The sequence below is a fragment of the Arachis hypogaea genome, chromosome 9 (assembly GCF_003086295.3).
Source record: "Arachis hypogaea cultivar Tifrunner chromosome 9, arahy.Tifrunner.gnm2.J5K5, whole genome shotgun sequence".
Classification (NCBI taxonomy): Eukaryota; Viridiplantae; Streptophyta; class Magnoliopsida; order Fabales; family Fabaceae; genus Arachis; species Arachis hypogaea.
Genome location: NC_092044.1, coordinates 19,246,536 through 19,267,491, shown reverse-complemented (window position 1 = coordinate 19,267,491; position 20,956 = coordinate 19,246,536). Strand labels below are relative to the sequence as shown.

The 20,956-nt window shown below is 28.6% G+C and overlaps 1 protein-coding gene and 1 long non-coding RNA gene across 2 annotated transcripts; both read left to right on the top strand.

Annotated features, from left to right (window-relative positions):
• The first annotated feature begins 3,555 nt into the window (after nt 1-3,555).
• On the top strand, nt 3,556-7,791 carry LOC112710610 (uncharacterized). Its single transcript, XM_025762894.3, has 4 exons — nt 3,556-3,985; nt 4,442-5,028; nt 5,501-6,016; nt 7,509-7,791. The coding sequence occupies exons 1-4, from the start codon at nt 3,754-3,756 to the stop codon at nt 7,671-7,673; spliced, it is 1,500 nt and encodes a 499-aa protein (XP_025618679.1). The 5' UTR covers nt 3,556-3,753; the 3' UTR covers nt 7,674-7,791.
• Nucleotides 7,792-15,565: 7,774 nt separating this feature from the next.
• Nucleotides 15,566-20,956, top strand: LOC112710609 (uncharacterized). The gene is made up of 4 exons (XR_003156925.3): nt 15,566-15,702; nt 15,866-15,902; nt 16,050-16,583; nt 16,768-20,956. It is a non-coding gene; the product is annotated as an uncharacterized lncRNA (long non-coding RNA).

Sequence of the window (20,956 nt, the reverse complement as noted above, 5' to 3'; positions counted from 1 at the left end):
TACAAGAGACAAAGAGGTCCATTAAGAACACGGCTTACCTGGACCGTGACAAGCACCGTGAGTGAACTCCTCCAAGCGCCATCAAAGCTCCGTCAACGACAACGACATCAGTTTCATCAATGCCCACCCCAGTAACAACGTCAACACGACACTACAACTTTCCAAGGTAAACAATGGTTACGAAGGTGAAAAACGTTCTCTCCTAGGGTTTCTAGTAATTCTGAAAGGTGAATGAAGGATTTTTATAGAATGGCACAATGTGAAATAAAGGTGAAATGTCTCCTCCCCTCAAAACGACCACGTTTTATGTTGACGTAGATGAGGACAATTAACCCCCTGACCATTTGAGGTATCCATATCTGCAGCAATCATCCACATCAGCAAGCTAACACACGATCACTGTGACAGCTCAGCGTTTTCTGTTCGTAGTTACTGAAGATTCATCCACAGGGACCGCCTTGTGTCACGGAAGTATGAGACAGGGACCGAAGTGGATTACTTTATTCATCAGGAGTTGCTTTGTCATTCTGCAAAATGGTCAGGAATCGGATTGGTAGTTCACTCTTTGAAAAACACTGAATAGTGACCATCTGATTTCAGTGCAGCTATCCTCCACAATAGGATTATACATGCCTACTTGCAATATCCCCTACATAACACCATTGCTGCTTTCATTTCAAAATTAAAAAATGTATTTCAGTGCTTTGTGTGGTTCTTGATTGCTTGCCACTATGTTTATTCGACCAAACAATGACTGCCTAAAATAAACTATAATTTTTTAATAGAGGTAAATACCAAATCGGTACTTGAAAGATTCTGATGCTGATAAAATAGTATTTGATTTTTGTTATTGACAAAATAATCCTTAAAAGATTTTAAAATTTGACAAGCGTACTTCCGAACTCGCCGGAGCACATCTCCGGCAAGCACGTTGCTGACGTGGCCACCATGTTTTGTTGAGATGGCAGCATTCCTAGACTAATTACTTAGATGTAATTAATAATTAAATTAAATCAATAATAAGTGAAAATTCTCCAACCCTAATCCTCCATTCCCCCTCTCCAATACACTCTCGCTCTTTCACTCTGAGACGGGCCAAAACGGCGCCTCAACTTCTCACTCTCACAAAGCCGCATAGTCGCCATCTTATCGCGTCGTCCCTGCACTGTCTCACTTCTCTCTGTGTGGTCAAGCAGAAGAACAGAACAAACAGCAGCAGCGCCTCACTCATCGGCCTTATCTCCATGCCTCTCGCTGGTAGGTGTACCTCATCTCCCCATCGTCAATCGCCACTCGCAATAGCTCGCTGCTCGTAATAGCTCGCTACTCACATCTATTTGCTGCTTGTATCTGCTCGCTGCTCGCTGCCAGTCGCTGTCTTACCGTGCCTCTTCTGTCTGTGTTGAAGCAGCGGCCATCTTGGCTCCACCGTGACTTGCTTTTTTTGCCTCTGCCTCTGCGTGTCGTGCTTCTCAATCTTCTCAAAAGAACAAGAACAACAATAATAGGAAAGAATATAATTTGTGGCTTCTCATTTTTTTTCTGAAATTGCTGTAGGGTAAGCATTTAGCCATTAAAGTAATGATCTCTGACTCACTTTGGAAGAGAGTGAATTGTGTTTAGAGTTTGATACTGGATATAGAAGGTCCTTCTGAGTTTGGTACTTTCTTAATAATGAAATAGAAAATGTGGCTAGATGAGAGATCTTTATTTTTAGTTGTAAAGCTTATGAACAAATTTTCAAGTTTTCATTGCCATCATAATAGAAACTAAGAGGGAAACCTTTTACACTGACATTTAGCCATTCTCATTTGGAATAGGATTTTTGGTAGTTTGTTGCTGGTAAATTTTAGTGTATGTGGGAGAATGAGAAGGGAGAGAGTGCGTTTGGGGGGGGGGGGGAGGGAGAAGGGGGAGAGTGCATTGGGAAAGGGGAGGGGAAGTGTGTTGGGGAGGGGAGGGATTAGGGTTGGGGAGGATTTTGGCCATCTCAGTAATATACGGTGGCCATGTCAGCAGCGTGCTTGTCGAAGATGTGTTCCGGCGAGCTCGGAGACACACTTGTCAAAATTTAAAATCTCTCAAGGATTATTTGTCAATAATAAAAATCAGATACCATTTTATCAACGTCAGAATCTTTCGAGTACCAATTTAGTATTACCTTTTTTTTGATAGGCATCTCAATAAAATATTTTTCAAGTATCACTTTTAATATTTTTAAAAATAAATTTATTTAAAATTAAAATATATATTAAAATTAATAGATAAAATAAAATCGATCTCATTTTAGAAAGATGATATTACTTTGATAAAAAATTAATAAAATTTTACCACTCGTAAAACTATATTAATAGAATAACTAAAATCAATATAAAATTTTAATTGAACTAAAATTAAATATTTGAGTGATAAATTTTATTTTAAATTTTAACTTATTATTTTTTACCTATGGTTTCATAAATATTAAAGAAAATTTTACTCTTCTCCCTTGCGAGATGCTAAAATGACACTCTCCTCCCCTCTATTTTATAAATGTACATTTCCTTCCCTCCTAACTTTTAAAAAACCTCCTCTTTAATCTATTTTAAAATTTTTGTGTTAACTAATATTAACTTTATCCATTTTTTAAGAAAAAATAAATTATTTTTTGAAAAAATACCCATTAACAAAAATTTTTTATCATTAAATTTTGCTTAACAAAATACTCTTCAATAAATTATTCTTTTATTGATTAAATTGTATTTTTACCAAAATATTTTCAAAGAAATTAATAATTAAATTATTTTTTCTAAAATACTTACCCTTCAATAATTTTTTAATTTTAAATTGTGATTTTACTAAAATTTTTGTTAACAATTATTTTTATATTTACTATTAATTTTTTTGTATCAATATATATTATTTTAACATTAAATAAAAAATTTTTATCACTGTTAATATGTATAACAATTAATATATATTGATATTGAAAAATAATCTTACTAAAATTTTTTATTTAATGTTAAAATAATATATATATAGATATCGAAAAATTAATAGTAAAATATAAAAAAATTGTTAACAAAAATTTTGGTAAAATTATAATTTAATAATTAAAAAATTATTGAAGGGTATTTTAGAAAACAATAATATAATTATTAAATTTTTAAAAAAATATAATTTAATCAATAAAAGAATAATTTATTAAAGGATATTTTGGTAAGTAAAATTTAATGATAAAAAATAAAATTTTTGTTAATGGGTATTTTTTTAAAAAATAATTTTTTTCTTAAAAAATAGATAAAGTTAACATTAGTTAACACAAAAAGTTTAAAATAAATTAAAGAGAATGTTTTTTAAAAGTTAGAAGGGAGGGAAATATACATTTATAAAATAGAGAGAAAGGGAGTATCATTTTAGCATCTCGTATGGGAGGGGAGTGAAATAAGTTTATAGGACTCAAAATAAAATTAAAATTAGTATTAAAGATGCTTTAATTATCTTGTTATTTTAGTTAAAAAAGTTTCTAAAAAAATATTTATTTATTTTAAAACTCAAGGAGCAATAAATAAGGACATGAAATAAGTGAATAACAGATAGCAAGTTCCGGAAAAAAGGCAGTAGTACTTTGAAAGGGAAAAGCCAAGATTCTTTCAAATAAAAAACTGTGTCTGGAAGTGGAAGGTACTCCTAACAATAACATCAGACCCTCCAACAACAACAACAATGCTCACGAGACACTGTCCCTTGATCCAATAGAGAATCTCATTGGCAATGGGAATTGCAATCATGGAAAAGAAGCAGCATTCCCATTCTACGTTTCTGTTTCTTCTTGTGTTTCTCTCCATAACAAGAGTTCAGAGCCATGTCTCAGCTGTGGGAGACCCAGGAATGAAGAGAGATGGTTTGAGAGTGGGATTTGAAGGTTGGAACTTCTGCAATGAAGTTGGACAAGAAGCACCTCTCATGGGTAGTCCTAGAGCTGCTGATTGCTTTGATCTTTCAGGTTTGTCAAAATCACTTTTATTCATATTTTCATTTGTTTTTGCCCCTTTTAATCTCATGTTTCTTTTTTTCTATTCTACCACCCTTGTTATTTATGTCCTTTACTCCTTTACCCTTTCTTAAGTAACTTTAGTTTTTTATTTATTATTATTATTATTAAAATAATCTGAGTTTTCATTTAGAATTCTGTTATTTGTAACAACCAACTCAATTCAAGGGTAAACAAAAGAAAAAGGTAAAAATGTTATGTTTAGAATTATATCTAACAACTATGCTCAATAACTACACTAACAAGAGAGAAGAGTAATTTTGTTTTCAAAAATATTGATATAGTATTCTCCTCTCTTATTATTTTTCAAAGAAAAAAAGGAAGAATTTGAATGTGGGTGTCTACAAGGTGTATGAGGAATTGATTGTTGAAAAAATCTCTTCCTTTTTTCTTCTTTGGTGATTCCAGATTCTGGGAAACTGATACACAAGGTTACAGAAGCTGATAACAAACTTGGGGTTGGGCAACCATTTGATAGTGTTGGGCCACAAGATATCAACAACACTGACATTTATGCAGCTAAGAAGGAGCTCTACCTAGGTTCTTTATGTGAGGTTAAGGACACACCAAATCCATGGCAATTTTGGATGATAATGCTCAAGAATGGAAACTATGACACCAAGTCTGGCTTGTGTCCTCAAAATGGTAAGAAGGTACCGCCTTTCGATAGCCCCGGCCGGTTCCCCTGCTTTGGCAAAGGGTGCATGAACCAACCAATCTTGTGCCATCAACAGACACAGATCAAAGAGGGCACAATGAGTGGAGGGTTCAGTGGTTCTTATGATTTGGGTTTTGATTGTGATGATGATGGATATGATGGTCTTTCTTACTATGAAGTGATTTGGGAGAAGAAGGTCAGTGTTGGGAGTTGGGTGTTCAAGCATAAGCTCAAGACTTCAAAGAAGTACCCTTGGTTGATGCTTTACCTTAGAGCTGATGCAACAAAAGGATTTTCTGGTGGTTACCATTATGATACAAGAGGAATGCTCAAAATTGTGAGTAGTTGTTCATTACTTTAATCCCAAAGTTCCTTCAGATCCAATAGTTTAAGATCAAGAAAGATATGTCTGAAATTTATTCATCAATTATGTTCAACAACTACAATAATAAAGGTGAGAGAAAAAAATACTATACTAATTTGGCAATACTCTTTTCTCTTGTTTTTAGTTAGGACTTTAGGTACAATTATTAAATATAGTTGTAGACATAATATTTTAAAGGTTAATGCTAAATAAACACAATTAATTTTAAAGGACAATAATGTTTTTCTTTCATTTTGTAATTTGAAGGTTGTTTAAGAGAATCTATCAGGAACATAGACCATTTCACTTCAATTTGTTTAATTAGGCATTCAATTCAATGTTTTCTGGAAAAGTGGCAACAATTGACCAATTTCTAACTAGGCATTCAATTCAATTTTGGTTGGCAAAAAAATTAAACCAATTTATGGTTTTTTCAACTTTTCAGCTTCCGGAGTCACCAAATTTCAAAGTGAGGTTAACCTTAGACATCAAGCTTGGTGGAGGAGCCAAGAGCCAATTCTACCTCCTTGACATTGGAAGTTGCTGGAAGAATAATGGTGCACCTTGTGATGGTGATGTACTCAGTGATGTAACTAGATACAGTGAGATGATCATCAACCCTGAAACCCCAGCATGGTGCAGCCCAACAGGGCAAAGAAATTGCCCACCATATCATATAACAGCAGAAGATAGAAAAATTTACAGGAATGACACTGATAATTTCCCTTACTCTGCTTACCACTATTATTGTGCACCAGGGAATGCTAAACATTTGGAGCATGAAGTGGATACTTGTGACCCATATAGTAATCCTCAGGCACAAGAGATAGTTCAGTTGCTACCTCACCCTATTTGGGGTCAGTATGGGTATCCTACTAAAAAGGGTGATGGTTGGGTTGGAGATGCAAGGACATGGGAGCTTGATGTTGGTGCCTTGTCTAGTAGGCTTTACTTCTATCAGGTTAGTAAGAAAAAGATGAAAACTCAAATACAGTTATTTTCGTGTGAAATTGATAATTAAAAATTGTTAATAATTTGACATCTTTGACTAAATTTTCATCTAACGAATCTTAACTCTCAACTTCATATAAAGGCAATCTGCATGTGAGTTTCCGCCAAGTAATAATTGGAATTAATTCACTATTTTGATCTCTTATATCATTCATCGTATAGTGATGTTCGTTACCTTGGTTAATAAGGTAATGTTTAGTAATTGGGATAGGTAACCAACTTGGGTTGTCTGAGTGATTAGCTCACTCGTCCGCTAAGTGTCGGGGATTTGAATTTTGAATCCTATCTTGTGCATGCAGTAACCCATTGACCAGCGACAAACCCTTAAATAAAGTTCAGATCCGCGACGAATTAGTCCTTATCTTGTGGAACGGATGAATACCGTAGGCAAAAAAAAAAAAAGTAATTGGGGTAGGTCACAAATATAGAATTAGGAAATAGAAAGTCTGTATTCCTTTTTGTTCTACCTTTTTTAAAAAATAAAAAAGATACATAAAATTTGTGTCTTGGGATAAAACTGGGTGGGCATGTGTACATGTTTTCAAATTCAAAAACACTTTTTATGTTTTGTTGTCTTGCTATTTATGAAGTCTTAATAGTCATAACGGGTTTGGTATTATTGTTGCTTTTCAAAAATTAATTATCTTTTTTTTTTCGAAGATTTTCTTTCAGATGATATAGCAGGTATATTTAGAAAAGTAAGAATAAAAATTATTTTTAATAAGTACATATTACAATAATAGTATTTAATTAAGAAAAATATGAGGTAATCAATATTTTCATTTTGATATGTATCTTGTATTTAAATTAATATTTGTTATTTTTTCTTTTTAAACAAAGTGTTATCCTCTAGCATTTTCTTTTAATAAAATTATTTCTAAAATTTAAAATAATTATAATAAACATAAATATGGTAAAATAATTTTTAAGTTTTATTATTTAATAATATATAAAATTACAGCAGATTTTCTTGCCATTTTTTTTCAAAAGAAAGTTCAAAGGATTGATTCAATGATTCCACAACCGGATTCCTAATAACTGTATTTTATAAGGAAATTATTGTGTCTACCTGTCCTTGCTCATATACAGATGATATTATTTTATTATATTTATCTCACCATACCGCTTTCAACAATTTTTAAGATTTATCTCAATTCCTATGAACAAGTAATTTTCAACAAGTATAGTTAAAATTATAACTAAAAATTAGTTATTAGTCTTTGTTTATATTTCTTAATAAGAAATGTTATATGTATTATTTTTGTGTAAATCTTTTTTCTTGTATATCTTGGACTTTTAATATTAAAAATAATTGACAAAAATTTAAAAATAAACTTTATCTCTAAAAAAATATAAAAAATATATAAAAAAAACATAAAATAATACGAATATGATTTCTTTTTCTTTTTCTGATTCCATTATTATTCTCTTACGTGGTGCAGGATCCAGGCACTCCTCCAGCTAAAAGAAAATGGACATCACTTGATAGTGGTACTGAGATATTTGTTAGTGACAGCGATGAAGTTGCTGAGTGGACTCTAAGTGACTTTGACGTCATTATAACACCACCAACCATCGACGATGAGGATAAGCTCCAGCTATATTAGAACTATTACACTAGCTACTACATTATATTATTATAATTTATTCCTTAATTATTAGATACGTGTATTGTTAATTTCATCAATTTAGTTTTCAATAATAAGATCATGAATCTTATAGTAATGAGTTATAATTCAAATGATATAATTTTTTTTTATATTTATTTAAAAAGTGACAAATTTAAATCTCTCTATTTTGCTAAAAAAAAAATCATGAACCGCATTTCCTGCACAGGTGGAATTCGATTATTTGTGGGCTATAGAGAAATTAATAACAAAAAAAAAAAATTCAATGTGTTAGAGTAATTCAAAAAATACTTTCTTTTTTTTTCGCGAAAAGTCGATATACATTCCCCATTCTTTTATTCATAAAATGTATCCGTTCTGTTTCTTCAATAATTATTATTTTAATCCATTTGAATAAATAATTAAATATCCTTCAATAATAATTACAATTATATATATAAATTAGTAATAAATATTTGCTTGATTCAAATTATAATAATTCTTTATTATTGTTTTAATAAATTTTATTTATTTTTAATGTTTTATTACATAAAATAAAATATTTTAACATTTTACAAAGATATTTAATTTAATTTTTTTATATATTTCATGATTAATGATAAAGTATTAAAAATAAATAAAATATAAATATTTATTACTATTATTTAAATAAACTAAATAAATATCACTAATTTTTATATATAATTATAGTTATTATTTAAAAGTATTTTAGTCAAATAGAATAAACCGTATATTATTTTAACTTTAGAGAAAAGAAGAATATATATTTAATAAAATAGAAAAGAAAAATATTTACACATCTCTAAGAAAATATTTTTTTTAATATCGATTCTGATAGAACATTATAAATAAATAAAAAGAATTATGAATTTTTTATTCTCCAATAAAAATAATTGATTTGCAAAATAAAGATCGTTGTTGGATTAGGGAAAAGGCTATTGTATGATTGGTATTTATTTATTTAACCAAAAATTAGTATAGATTATGATCGAAGGATCAAGAAAAATAAAAGTAATATAAAATACAAAAGAAAATGCATGGTTCGTTCTTACTTTTCCAAGGAAGCTTTATATATTTACGTGGATATTATAATAAAAATTTTATAATTATTTTTATGTAAAAATATATATTTTTAATTTTTAAATAATAAATTGTACGATTAGATTTTGATATTTATAAAATGGTAATATTAGTAAAATAAAAAAAATTAAAATTTATCTTATTTAATATTTATTAATTATCGCAATAATTAATAAATATTAAATAAAATAAGTTATGGTTATTTTTAGTTAAATTTTTTTGGTTATTAAATATTTTTTTATAAAAATATTATTTTTATTTAAAATATAACTAAATAAATAAGTTACATTTTTAAACAAAATATTTTTATAAAAAAATATTTTTACTATTTTTATTTAAGTACTTACCTTATATTTATAACAAAAGTAAGTGTATGGCGATGTTTAAACTCGAAATTGAACATGTATATAAATTATATTTAAGAGCTGATGATCACTCTAAATATATTAGTTAAGCCATACACAATAAATAAATAAATAATTCCAATGTTAAGTTGTTCGTTTTCGAAAGATTGTACTAAATGTTTTCTTCTATTTATTTTCTTGAGCGATGTACTCATTAAAAAAGCTCTTTATTAAAAGTGAGATTCTCTTATTCATAAGTAGAGGTTCTATCCAATTGGCAACTTGTGACCGCAGAACATAATGACAGATATAACTAATAACACATTATTAATGTTGAACCAGTGTTGCAGATTTATTATTAGTAGTATGCAAAGGAATTCTATCTTAAATAATTCTATTAAGGAAAAATATATGAACCAACTCCAAATCAACAAAAAATAGAATAATTTAATTAATTATATATATAATAATTAGTTTTATTTATGATTTAAAATATTAGTTATTAAATATTTTATTATATTTAAATTAGAAGAAGATACGTTTAATATTATTACAACGTGAATCACAGAAATTAATTTAATTAGTTTTTGTCTCTTCACTTTTTTTTCTTTCTCTAAATATCTAAAACATGATAAATTAAAAAAAAAATTAAAACCATCCAATTTATAAAAAAAAAACATTCTAATATCTTGTATAAACATCACGTAAAGATTTTGGATTCACCAAAAATATTTAACTAGTTTTTAATTGAAACTATTTTAGTTCCTAGCATTATTATTCTACTAATTATTTTTTATAATTTTTAAATGAGAAAAAGAATTTTTTTTTAATTATCATCAAAACATAAAAAATTTAAAATATTAAACTTCTTTTTATCAAGTTTAAAAGTTAAGAAGATAAGTACGTATGACATGATTAATGACTTCCAATTTTTTAGTAATATAATAATATAAACCTAATGCATTAATTATTTTCTTGACTACATCAAAGTGAATCCTAGGTGTTTAGCATTGTCTTAATGGCTCGGATAATGATTACTGTCCAAGTGCGCCTAGCAAACAGATATTCCATGCATGCAATATCATTTGTTTTAATAAAATCATTTTTGACTCTATTATTAAATGTTTTATGATCATGACAATCTTTTGTTTATATATATAATCATTTTTCACTCTATTATTAAATGTTTTATGATCATGACAATCTTTTATTTTTGATATATATATATATTTTGGTAAAAAAATGAATTTTCTCCATAAAAAAGTATTTTGACTATTAATATTTCGATTATAGAAATAATATTTTGATTACAGAAGCAGAAATGGATAAGTTAAAGTCGAAAAAAGATAGAATTATTGTCTTTTCTTGAACATCAAAATTTATTATTTGACCTTCAAGCTGAATAAAAAACATGAGTACGAAATTTGAAGGGCAAACACAGTCGAATTAGATCGGATATAACAAAATATCGATCCAATCTAATAAAAAAGACATTTAGAATAATAAAAATAAGATGATGAATTTTAAAGAAATGTCATTTTTGAAGGATTACCATGTATTCATAACACGCAGCGGAAGAGAAGAAGGTAATCCTAAAAATCTATTTTGTACTTAAACTTTATTCCAATAATATATAGATCAGATATTCAGATCTAAATACCTTTAGACGCTTTAGTAAAAACTTTATTCTTCGATTGTACGAAGACTCTATGTGTATCCACACCGAAACTATCCTTTGTTGTCAACTCCTTGACCAATGGACATCTGATCTAAATTGAGAAATCTCTTGCAACTCATTGCACACCATAAAATTCTTCTCCAAGAATTAGGTTCACATACGACGTTTATGTGCGTAGAGGTAAAGCAATAAAATCCTTGTGTTTTATTTTCGTCTCCATCACTTTCCTCTACTCTTGGCATTCATATATATAGTATGAGATTTGTTACTGATTTTAAATTTGAATCTCAATTCAAATTTAAATTATATCGTGAAATTCTAAATCTGAATCCTTCAAATTTTTGAATCATATCATAACTTAATTTGAAATAGAATCAGTTAGGATCTCATCCAAATTTAGAAATAGAATAACTAATTACTCTCAAATCTCATTTAATATTCTCAATTATCATACTATTATTATATTTTTGGTGCTAGCAAAGAATATAATAATATTCTATTTTAAATTAATATAAATATTTATTTGATCAAATCAAAATAATAATTAAATAATTCTATAGCAAAGATTAGAATACTCGTTAGTGTGTGACCCCATAGATTCAATACTAAGCAGGTAGTAAATTAGTCATACTAAATTTACTAATCAAGGTTGGCGTCTAGCAACACTCCTCAATGACTTGATAGTATGAAGTAATATATTTTTACTAAGAACCTTAGAAGAACAAAGTATAATTCCTTCTATCTTTCCAGCTCTTGGTTAATCCTTAGAGTATGGTTTAATTGTCAAACTCTAACTTGTTACCATTATTATAATGAACTGTGAATGACTTAAGAAACTCATTTCTTCATTCATTCAATCCCTTTAACTAAGGTTTTATTCATCTCAGTCATTATAATCATAGAGTTCAAACTCTTTACCGAGAGTTGACGAATTCCTTATTGACTAATCATTAATTCTACAAGTATTTAAATCATACCCGCACTACAACAATATAGATTATTTTTTAGGATTATTATGTGTCAAAAAAATTAAAAATCGTCAAAAAAATAAAATTTGACACTATTTTAACTATGAAAATATGTTAATAAAAGTTTTGTCAAAAATAGTATTTTTAACATATAAGTAATTGTAAAAAAAGTTCAAATCTTATTTTGATAAATATTGGCCGTAAAAAATAATTTGTTTAAAAAATTTGAGAATATATTTTTTGTGATACTTATTAACCGTCAAAAATACTATTTATTTTGACACTTGATCATAAAAAAATTCTCAACAAAAATTTTTAACAAAGAATGATATGAGATCTTGAAACTAAAAAATAAACTGAGATTTTGAAAATGAAGAATGAGTAGTATGATCCCAAACTGAGAGCAGTGTGATGCCAAAATTGATGGAGCTTAACGAAAAAAAAGAATAATGGAGTAAGTTGGAAACAAATGAGTGTCAAAATTGAGGAGTAATTTTCTACAATCAAATTATTCATCAAAAAAACATAGAGAATTTGACATTTGTAATATTTATCAAAAATATATATTAATTTTTACACTTAACTATGACTGTTAAAAAAAATTATGTTAAAATACCTCTCTTTTCTTATAGTGCCGATATCCATTCAACTAGCACTCTAGGGTATTAGGTGTCTGAAATTAAAGTATAATAAATACATTGTTAATTACTATGATAGTCGCAGGTCAAAGGGAACTCTATTACTATATTTATCTTGAGAATATCCTATTGATAAATATGCGGTAATTATAACCATTAGGAATTTTCAGAGTAAGTCAGTTCAATAGTTATATCTCTATATGCACCACTTATATATATAATTTAATAAATGAAATTTATTAATCTTCATCCAATGAAGACCATTATATATATTGATCTTTTTGGATTATTAATGTCCTTTTTAATAATCCCATGACCAAGAACAATTTAGATTAAATTATAAAAGATTTATCTCTCAATATTATGATCACTATCACAATGATAAATATCTAAATTTAATCAAGTACGTTATTATATTAATATTTTAATATAATAACAATAACAAATTATTTGACACGTAATTGATTGGATTATGGTCATACTACTTATTCCCAACAATCTCTCACTTGCATGAGAGCCAATCATGATAGATTAGATCTTGGGCATACTATTATCACAATAATCTCTTACTTGTACTAGAGCCAATCAATCATGTGTATACTTTTTCAATGCACATTTGTGTTTATCAAAACTCTTTTGACCTTAAACACCTTTGCTCTTGAGCATGTTTGCTTGACCTTTTGTAAAATACACCTAGTGCATAATAAATATCATGTTTTCTCAAAATATGAAATCTCCCACTACAATAGTGCATAATTTTATTTTAAGGACAATCCTTATTGAACATGATTATAAAAAATTTAAGTAAGCATTAGATCTATCTTTATAGAATTGTATCATTATACAAATAGGCTATTTTTTTGAAAAGTTAGTTTGACGATCAAACCTTTTATACTTTCAGGAGAAAGTATATTCTCTATTGAGTGGTATATAATTCTAATAAAAGTAATTGTACTCCCCCTCTTTCTTTAAGATGGAATCCCTTTTCTAAAAAGGAGTTTAACCTCTTATCATAGACACTTTGTCATAAGAAGAGTGATAAAAATAATCTCATTATTTTTTTAGGATAACCAATAAATCTCATTTATTGGACCTAATATTAATTCTATTATTGTGCAATCTCTTAACACATAAGAAATCTCAAAATTCTAATGTTCTTGAGTTTCAGCTTATGCCTTTTTCATATCTCATATGGGTAAAAAATTAATTTAGTGAAAAATTTGTTAATTTAGCAATATTTCTAAAATATAGTCCTAATATTTAATAAATAATGATACTCAACTAAATTAATTTTCATGTTTTTTAAATATAATAGAGTACATAAAGTACTAATATTTGTGCATTGAAAGAATCTCATTCTCTATTTAATAGAATATTAATTAGATAATTAAATAATTAGATATTTTACTTAAAAAGTGACCGATTTAAATCTTTCTATTTTGCTAAAAAAGAAAAAATCATGAACCACATTTCTTACATACGTGGAATTCGATTATTTGTGGGCTATAGAGAAATTAATAACAAAAGAAAAAAAATTCAACGTGTTAGAGTAATTCAAAAAATACTTTCTTTTTTTTCCGCGAAATGTCGATATACATTCCCCATTCTTTTATTCATAAAATGTATCCGTTTTGTTTCTTCAATAATTATTATCTTAATCCATTTGAATAAATAATTAAATATCCTTCAATAATAATTATAATTATATATATAAATTAGTAATAAATATTTGGTTGATTCAAATTATAATAAATAAAATATAAAATATATCTTTATTATTGTTTTAATAAATTTTGTTTATTTTTAATGTTTTATTACATAAAATAAAATATTTTAACATTTTACAAAGATATTTAATTTAAATTTTTTATATATTTCATGATTAATGATAAAGTATTAAAAATAAATAAAATATAAATATTTATTACTATTATTTGAATAAACTAAATAAACATCACTAATTTATATATATAATTATAGTTATTATTTAAAAGTATTTTAGTCAAATAGAATAAATTGTGTATTATTTTAACTTTAGAGAAAAAAATGTATATTTAATAAAATAGAAAAGAAAAAAATGTTATTTATACATTTCTAAAAAAATATTGTTATTTTAATATCGATTCTGATAGAACATTATAAATAAATAAAAAGAATTATAATTTTTTATTCTCCAATAAAAATAATTGATTTGCAAAAGATCATTGTTGGGTTACGGAAAAGGCTATTATAAATTTGGTATTTATTTTTTAACCAAAAATTAGTATAAATTATGATTGAAGGATCAAGAAAATAAAAGTAATATCTTCTATTAATCTATCTATTAATATATAATAGAAGAGTAGAAAGAGGTTAGTTGCTTGACAAGTGGCAGTTTGTATAATTGACAAGTAGAATTTTCTGTGATAGACATGTGGCACAACATTAAAAATCTATAAAATAATACAATTCAAAAAGTTCTGTGAAAAAAGTGTTGAGCGGGAATTTTAATTGAATTCAAATTCAAAACCTTTATTAATTTTCTCCTATATTCTCATATGTGTTTGTATGTTCACGTTTAATGTCGAAATTTAAAAAACTGAGAAAACAAAAGTTTAGAAAACAAGAAGGGAAGATGAGAGAGAGTTAATTCTTGGCAGGGATGGCGCCTGTAAGAAAAGACTTCTCCGGCAATGTTACAGAGAAGAGAAGGTTAAGGGAGAGAGAGAGAAAGATAACGTAGCAGAATGATGCGGAGGCCATGCCGCTGTTGGATCCACATAACAGCTTCCATCGCAAAATGGCATTGCAGCCGCTCTTTTGCCAGCGGCGGCGGTGGGTCTTGCGAATGTGAGTTGACCACTCACCGATTGTTCGGTTATGTTAATTATAGCCATCCTCAGGATGGTTAGTTCTCTCGCTTGCACACTATGTTTTGTTGGAAACGCTAATTGGAATTGATTATGGCTTTGTGTTAATATCTTCCCCGTGACTGGTTAGCTGTGAAAATATTTTTTTTCTGAATTTCAATTGTGTTTTTTGGAGAAAAATATTTTAGTGGCTGGTGATGCAGAGAACTATCTTCCTTAGTTACTATAGTTTTGTTGTGTTTGTGTATTTGATTTTTATTTTTTATATTATTTTTAGATATATTAGAACTGCACAACTTACGGTGAAGTAGGGAGAGCTAAGTACATATAGTCTCTCATCATCTATGTTTTTGATCCTCCGTGCTTTTCCCAAATGCATGGATGCAAAGACCAGAGGGGTATACCAAAAGAGGGAAAGATAATTATTAGTGAAAAGATTTAGTTCTAACAGGTAACATTTAGTTTCTATTACAGGACCAAAGAAATATCTTATCAAAAGACCTTTATATTGATACATTTCTCTTAAATGACACTAGAAAAATACAGTTTATGTGATCTGTGCTAATTCCAAATCAATTAAGAATTGAGACTCTTCTGCTGTAATTTATTTGCAGCTTACAGCTAGGTGAAGGATTATTTTATGTGAAGCAGGTGCTTAACACAGGATGCCCTCCCAAGATTCGTTCTTAATGTTTATTTTGTTATGTTTAATGTTTATTGTCTTTTCACTTGATATTATTATGGGTTAAATTTTGTTATTTTCTAGCATAAAGTATAAGAATCCTTTTTCGATTGCAGTTGAAAAAGCATCTGGCAAAAAAAGAAAACATAGTGGCATAGGCTTGGGAGCTGTTTCTGTTGAGAAGACAAAAGTTGGAGGCGGCAAGTTGACCATACGGGTGAAGAGAACATAGAGATCTGAGATTTTGTGATCCGCCATGTTGCAGAGATAATTTACTTTTTAAAAGTTAAAATAGTCACATAAATTGTTTAATTGCGCAATATCAATGAAATTTATGAAGTGTTTCTTTGACCATTAAACTTCATCGAAAGATTAGGTATGATAGCTTTGAAAAATAAGAACACATCTTGTGAAAGGATATCATGTGTTTATGATTCGATTTTTATTTTTTCTTGCTTTTTGATTTCTATAAATTTGTTTTCATATTCACTTTGTGCTTCTCATGAATAGAATAGTAAAAGTGAAGCCTAATATACTACTGGATGAATGAGGACAGTAATTTCAAGCAAAGAAAAACCTATTGGTAGAGAGAACATTGGTGAAAAGATATTGTTATGAAAGCTTTGTTGGTTGAAGAGATTGTTTTTGTGGTAAGTTCATTACTTCTTTTGATCCAACAATGTATGAGCTTCTTTTTCAATTCTTTAAATATTGATACATAAAAAATTTATTTTTATCATTGTACAATTTTTTTAGGTTGCAAATACTCAATTCGTGAAAAGTGTTTCTTTGAAAGATCTTGCATTTTTTAAGTTTTTTCATTTCTTTATCCAGAATATATTGGTGATATATAAAAAGGAACGAAGGCAAATGGCAAGTTTATTTTTAAAGAGGTACTATTTAAGTTTTCTTCTGAACTATGCATGTTTAAAGGATTATATTGATATTCATTATCACCTCCATCGATAAAGATAATTGCACTACAATGTACTCTTCAAAGTGAGAATCATCAAGCGGTACTCTGTACTCTCAAAAGAAAGCATTCAACAGAGACACTTATCTTAGAAGTAATTTTTTTATTTCTTCTGCACTACTCCAGTTTATTAATGTAAATATGGAATTCTTTTAAATTAAGTAGTTTTTTTTCCTTTCTACAAGTATGCATGTATAATAAATTAATTATTCTTTTGTATTTGAATATGCATCATTTAATTAATTATATTTAAAGAAAATATACACAATTGTTTTATTTTATGGCATTTTCAAAGAATCGGCTATTAATAAGTTTTTGCAAAGTTATCATTGTAAGTAAAGCATTCTAATAGACAATAATATTGATGTTTCTTAAGGTCCTTTAATGATTTGTTTTAATAAGCATTCCATGCTTTGTTCTATCTGTTTATAACTAAATTTATTATTGAAAAATTTGACAAAAAAAACACACACAAGTTGCTGTTGTTCAATCTGCAATTTTAATTTAATAGATTTCTTTTTCAGATTTATACATGGTAGGATTGTGTGGGAACTTCTTCATGATTTAGAAAAAGTCTTTATCTTTGTTTGAGCAAGCGATTTATTGTGTTTGCTGTTGTTTATCGATTTTGTTGTTGGGTGCAGTCCTATCTCCAAAAATGTTCTCGACTTGAAGAAGCTTGGTGTCAAAAGTGTAATCCAGTTGAGTAGTATTTTTACGGGTGTGCATGTTTCAATGATACTTCACATTAATGAGTTATTGAATTTTCACAAATAAGATCATAAATAGTTTCATAATGTCTTACAATATAGTTGTTTTTATTCTGGGTTTATTTGTTTGATTTATTTTAAGCTCATGGAATCGGTCATTTAGTTGTGCTTTAACATTATATTTATTAAAGAATGGTACTTATTATTATGTTTTAATAATTTTTCTGTATTTGTTTGATTTGTTTTAGCATTCATGTAATCTGCAATATCTAAATTGAGAATTTACAAATGTTTCTATATGTCCAGGCCCAAGAGGTCTAATGATTTTCAATTGTGTAAGTTTTTAACTCATTTATATCTTAAATTGGTCCACTTTTTTGTTTTGTCTTTTGAATCAATTGAATATTTTATCTCAATTTTATGACTTTTCTATATATGGGATTTTATATTGTAGAGTATATGATTTTTTTTGTGTTCTACCTTTTTGGTGAAAAACGAGGTTGGATCTTGCAGAAATATTGTTGTTTCTAGATGTAATAATGTCTTTCATTAAAATCTATTTTGCAGTAAACAAATAAATGAACGAATTAAGCGGTTAGTTATGTTTTAGTAATATTATTATGGTGCAAATAAGTGATAACAAGTTTTTTCCTGCATTAATTGTGTGAAGGGCAAATCAACTATGTCAGTAATGGGATAAACGCCTTCTTCTTTTGTTATTGTTGTGTGAAAAACTATCTCTTCGAATTATCTTATTCAACAATTGTAATTTATTCAACATTCATCTTAAAGGAGATATGTTGTTAATTAAGGTGTGGTAGTGAACTTTGGTATAATCTTCAATATACACTACAACATTTTGGGTCTATGGCCACGGTTTTTTTGTCACGGTAAAAAACCGTGACCATAGACCCTCTATGGTCATGATTTTTTAGGGTGACAAAAAAAGGCTATGGTCACGGTTTTTTTAGAAAGGGTGACCATACAGTACCTATGGTCACGGTTTTTTAAAAAAAGGTGGCCTAAAAGGGTCTATGGTCACGATTTTGAGGAGTGACCTAAAGGGGTCTATGGTCACGGTTTTTTACAGTGACCAAAAAGGGTCTATGGTCACAGTTTTTTAAAAAAGAGTGACCTAAAAGGGTCTATGGTCACGGTTTTGGGGGGTGGCCTAAAGGGGTCTATGGTCACGGTTTTGGGGGATGGCCTAAAAGGGCTATGGTCATGGTTTTGTGGGTGACCTAAAAGGGTCTATGGTCACGGTTTTTTACAGTGACCAAAAAGGGGCTATGGTCACAGTTTTTCAAAAAAGGGTGACCTAAAAGGATCTATGGTCACGGTTTTGGGGAGTGACCTAAAGGGGTCTATGGTTATGGTTTTGGGGGTGGCCTAAAAGGGTCTATGGTCATTGTTTTAAGAGGTGGCCTAAAGGGATCTATGGTCACGATTTTGGGAGGCTATGGCCACGGTGAAAAATCGTGACCATAGATATTCCTATGGTCACAGTTTTAAGGAGGGTGACCATAGAGTTATGGCCACGGCAAAAAACTGTGGCTATAGATAAGGCTATGATCACGGTTTTGAGGAGGGATGACTATAGAGGCTATGGTCACGGCAAAAACCGTGACCATAGATAGGGCTATGGTCACAGTTTTAGGTGGGGTGACCATAGAGTCTATGGTCACGGTGAAAACGTGACCATAGATAAGGCTATGGTCACGATTTTAAAGAAGGATGACCATAGAGGCTATGGCCACGGTGAAAACCGTGACCATAGCCTTATCTATGGTCACGGTTTTAAGGAGGGGTGACCATAGAGGCTATGGTCACGGTGAAAACCGTGACCGTAGATAAGACTATGGTCACGGTAAAAAAACGTGGCCTAAAGTGTCAGATTTTGAAAATAGAAACCGTGACCATAGATAAAAAAATCGTGACCATAGACCTATGGCCACGAGAGAATAAGCCACGGTAAAAAACCGTGACCATAGGTCCAAAACCGTGACCATAGATCTATGGTCACCCTTTTCACTAGCTATGGTCACGATTTTTTACCGTGACCATAGACTTTTTTTTGTAGTGATATCTTTGAAAATTATGATGAGTAGGCAATACTCTTTGGTGAATCGATGAGAAATGCAAAACAAAAACAATTGGAGTCCAAGGTATTTGATGTAAGTATTTCTACTACCTTTTAATTGCTATATTGATTTATTTTTATTCATATAGATTAAATTTGAATACTAACAACAACTATTGTTTGAATGATTCTATAATCCAGTATTCTAAAATCTTAAACTAAGCAAATGAATTCAATCATATAAAAGTAATAATGCAGCAACATTCTTTAATATAAAAAAGTGTTATTATTCTTACTCTTTTGTTACTACTTTCTATAAATTAGCATTGTATCTAAACACATGATTATTACTTGATCATATTTCAGTTATATGAATAATACTCACCAAATAAAGGAATATTGAAAAATTTTATCAATGAAGCTCATAAGAAATTAAAGTTTAGTTCATTTGCTTTTGTTTTGATTTCATCAATGATAAGTATCTTTGTAAAGGGATAGGGTATATTGGTTAGTTGTTACTTTAGGTAGAGAAGGCTGATGTATTAGTGTAATTTAAAATTACTATTCTTATTAATTCATATGTTTTTTTACTAATCTTTTTGGATATAATTTTTTTGTTCTATTTGAATTAATTATTGATTCTTTTTTCTTTTCTATTTTTCTTTGATGTTTAATGTCTTTTTTGACATAAAATTTATTTAATTTTTTTTCTTAAAACATTCCCCAAGCTATTTCTTGTATGCATGTTAGTAGTAATTATTTAATACAAAATTTGAAGTAAAAAATCAAATAGTTTAGCTAATTTTTACACTTCTATAAATTTTAATTATAATTGGTTTAACATTCTTTATCCATTAAATTTGCAGTCTTTCATTTTTTGTAATATGAGATAAAATTTATTTTATTTTTTTGCGTTTTGGTCTCTCTAGCAAAAAGGAACAATAGAAAAGCTGGATGAATTTTTGTGGTTTCAAAGCCTGAAATCAGGATTTTTTTTTATTTGCCTGTGAGTTCTTTTTATCATCTCTAATTTAGTTCAATAGTTAGTATTATGTAATGTTGTCTTTATTTCTTTTTTCTTGAATGAAAATGGGAAATTAGTTAGTGATTGAATATTATGGAACTCCCATTTGTATTGATACAAAAATGTTCATGATTTGTTCAATTAAATTTGTCAATCAATTACTATCTGATTGGAATTCAGCTAAATGTTTTAGCAAGTGATATATATCAGATTCATGTGTGAAGAAAAAGAAAAAA

What these genes read in the sequence shown, in the direction of transcription:
- LOC112710610 (XM_025762894.3), top strand. Translation starts at nt 3,754, where the DNA reads ATGGGAATTGCAATCATGGAAAAGAAGCAGCATTCCCATTCTACGTTT. An exon ending in CAAGAGGAATGCTCAAAATT is followed by an intron (nt 5,029 to 5,500) that starts GTGAGTAGTTGT and finishes TCAACTTTTCAG; the next exon opens with CTTCCGGAGTCACCAAATTT. An exon ending in GTAGGCTTTACTTCTATCAG is followed by an intron (nt 6,017 to 7,508) that starts GTTAGTAAGAAA and finishes TACGTGGTGCAG; the next exon opens with GATCCAGGCACTCCTCCAGC.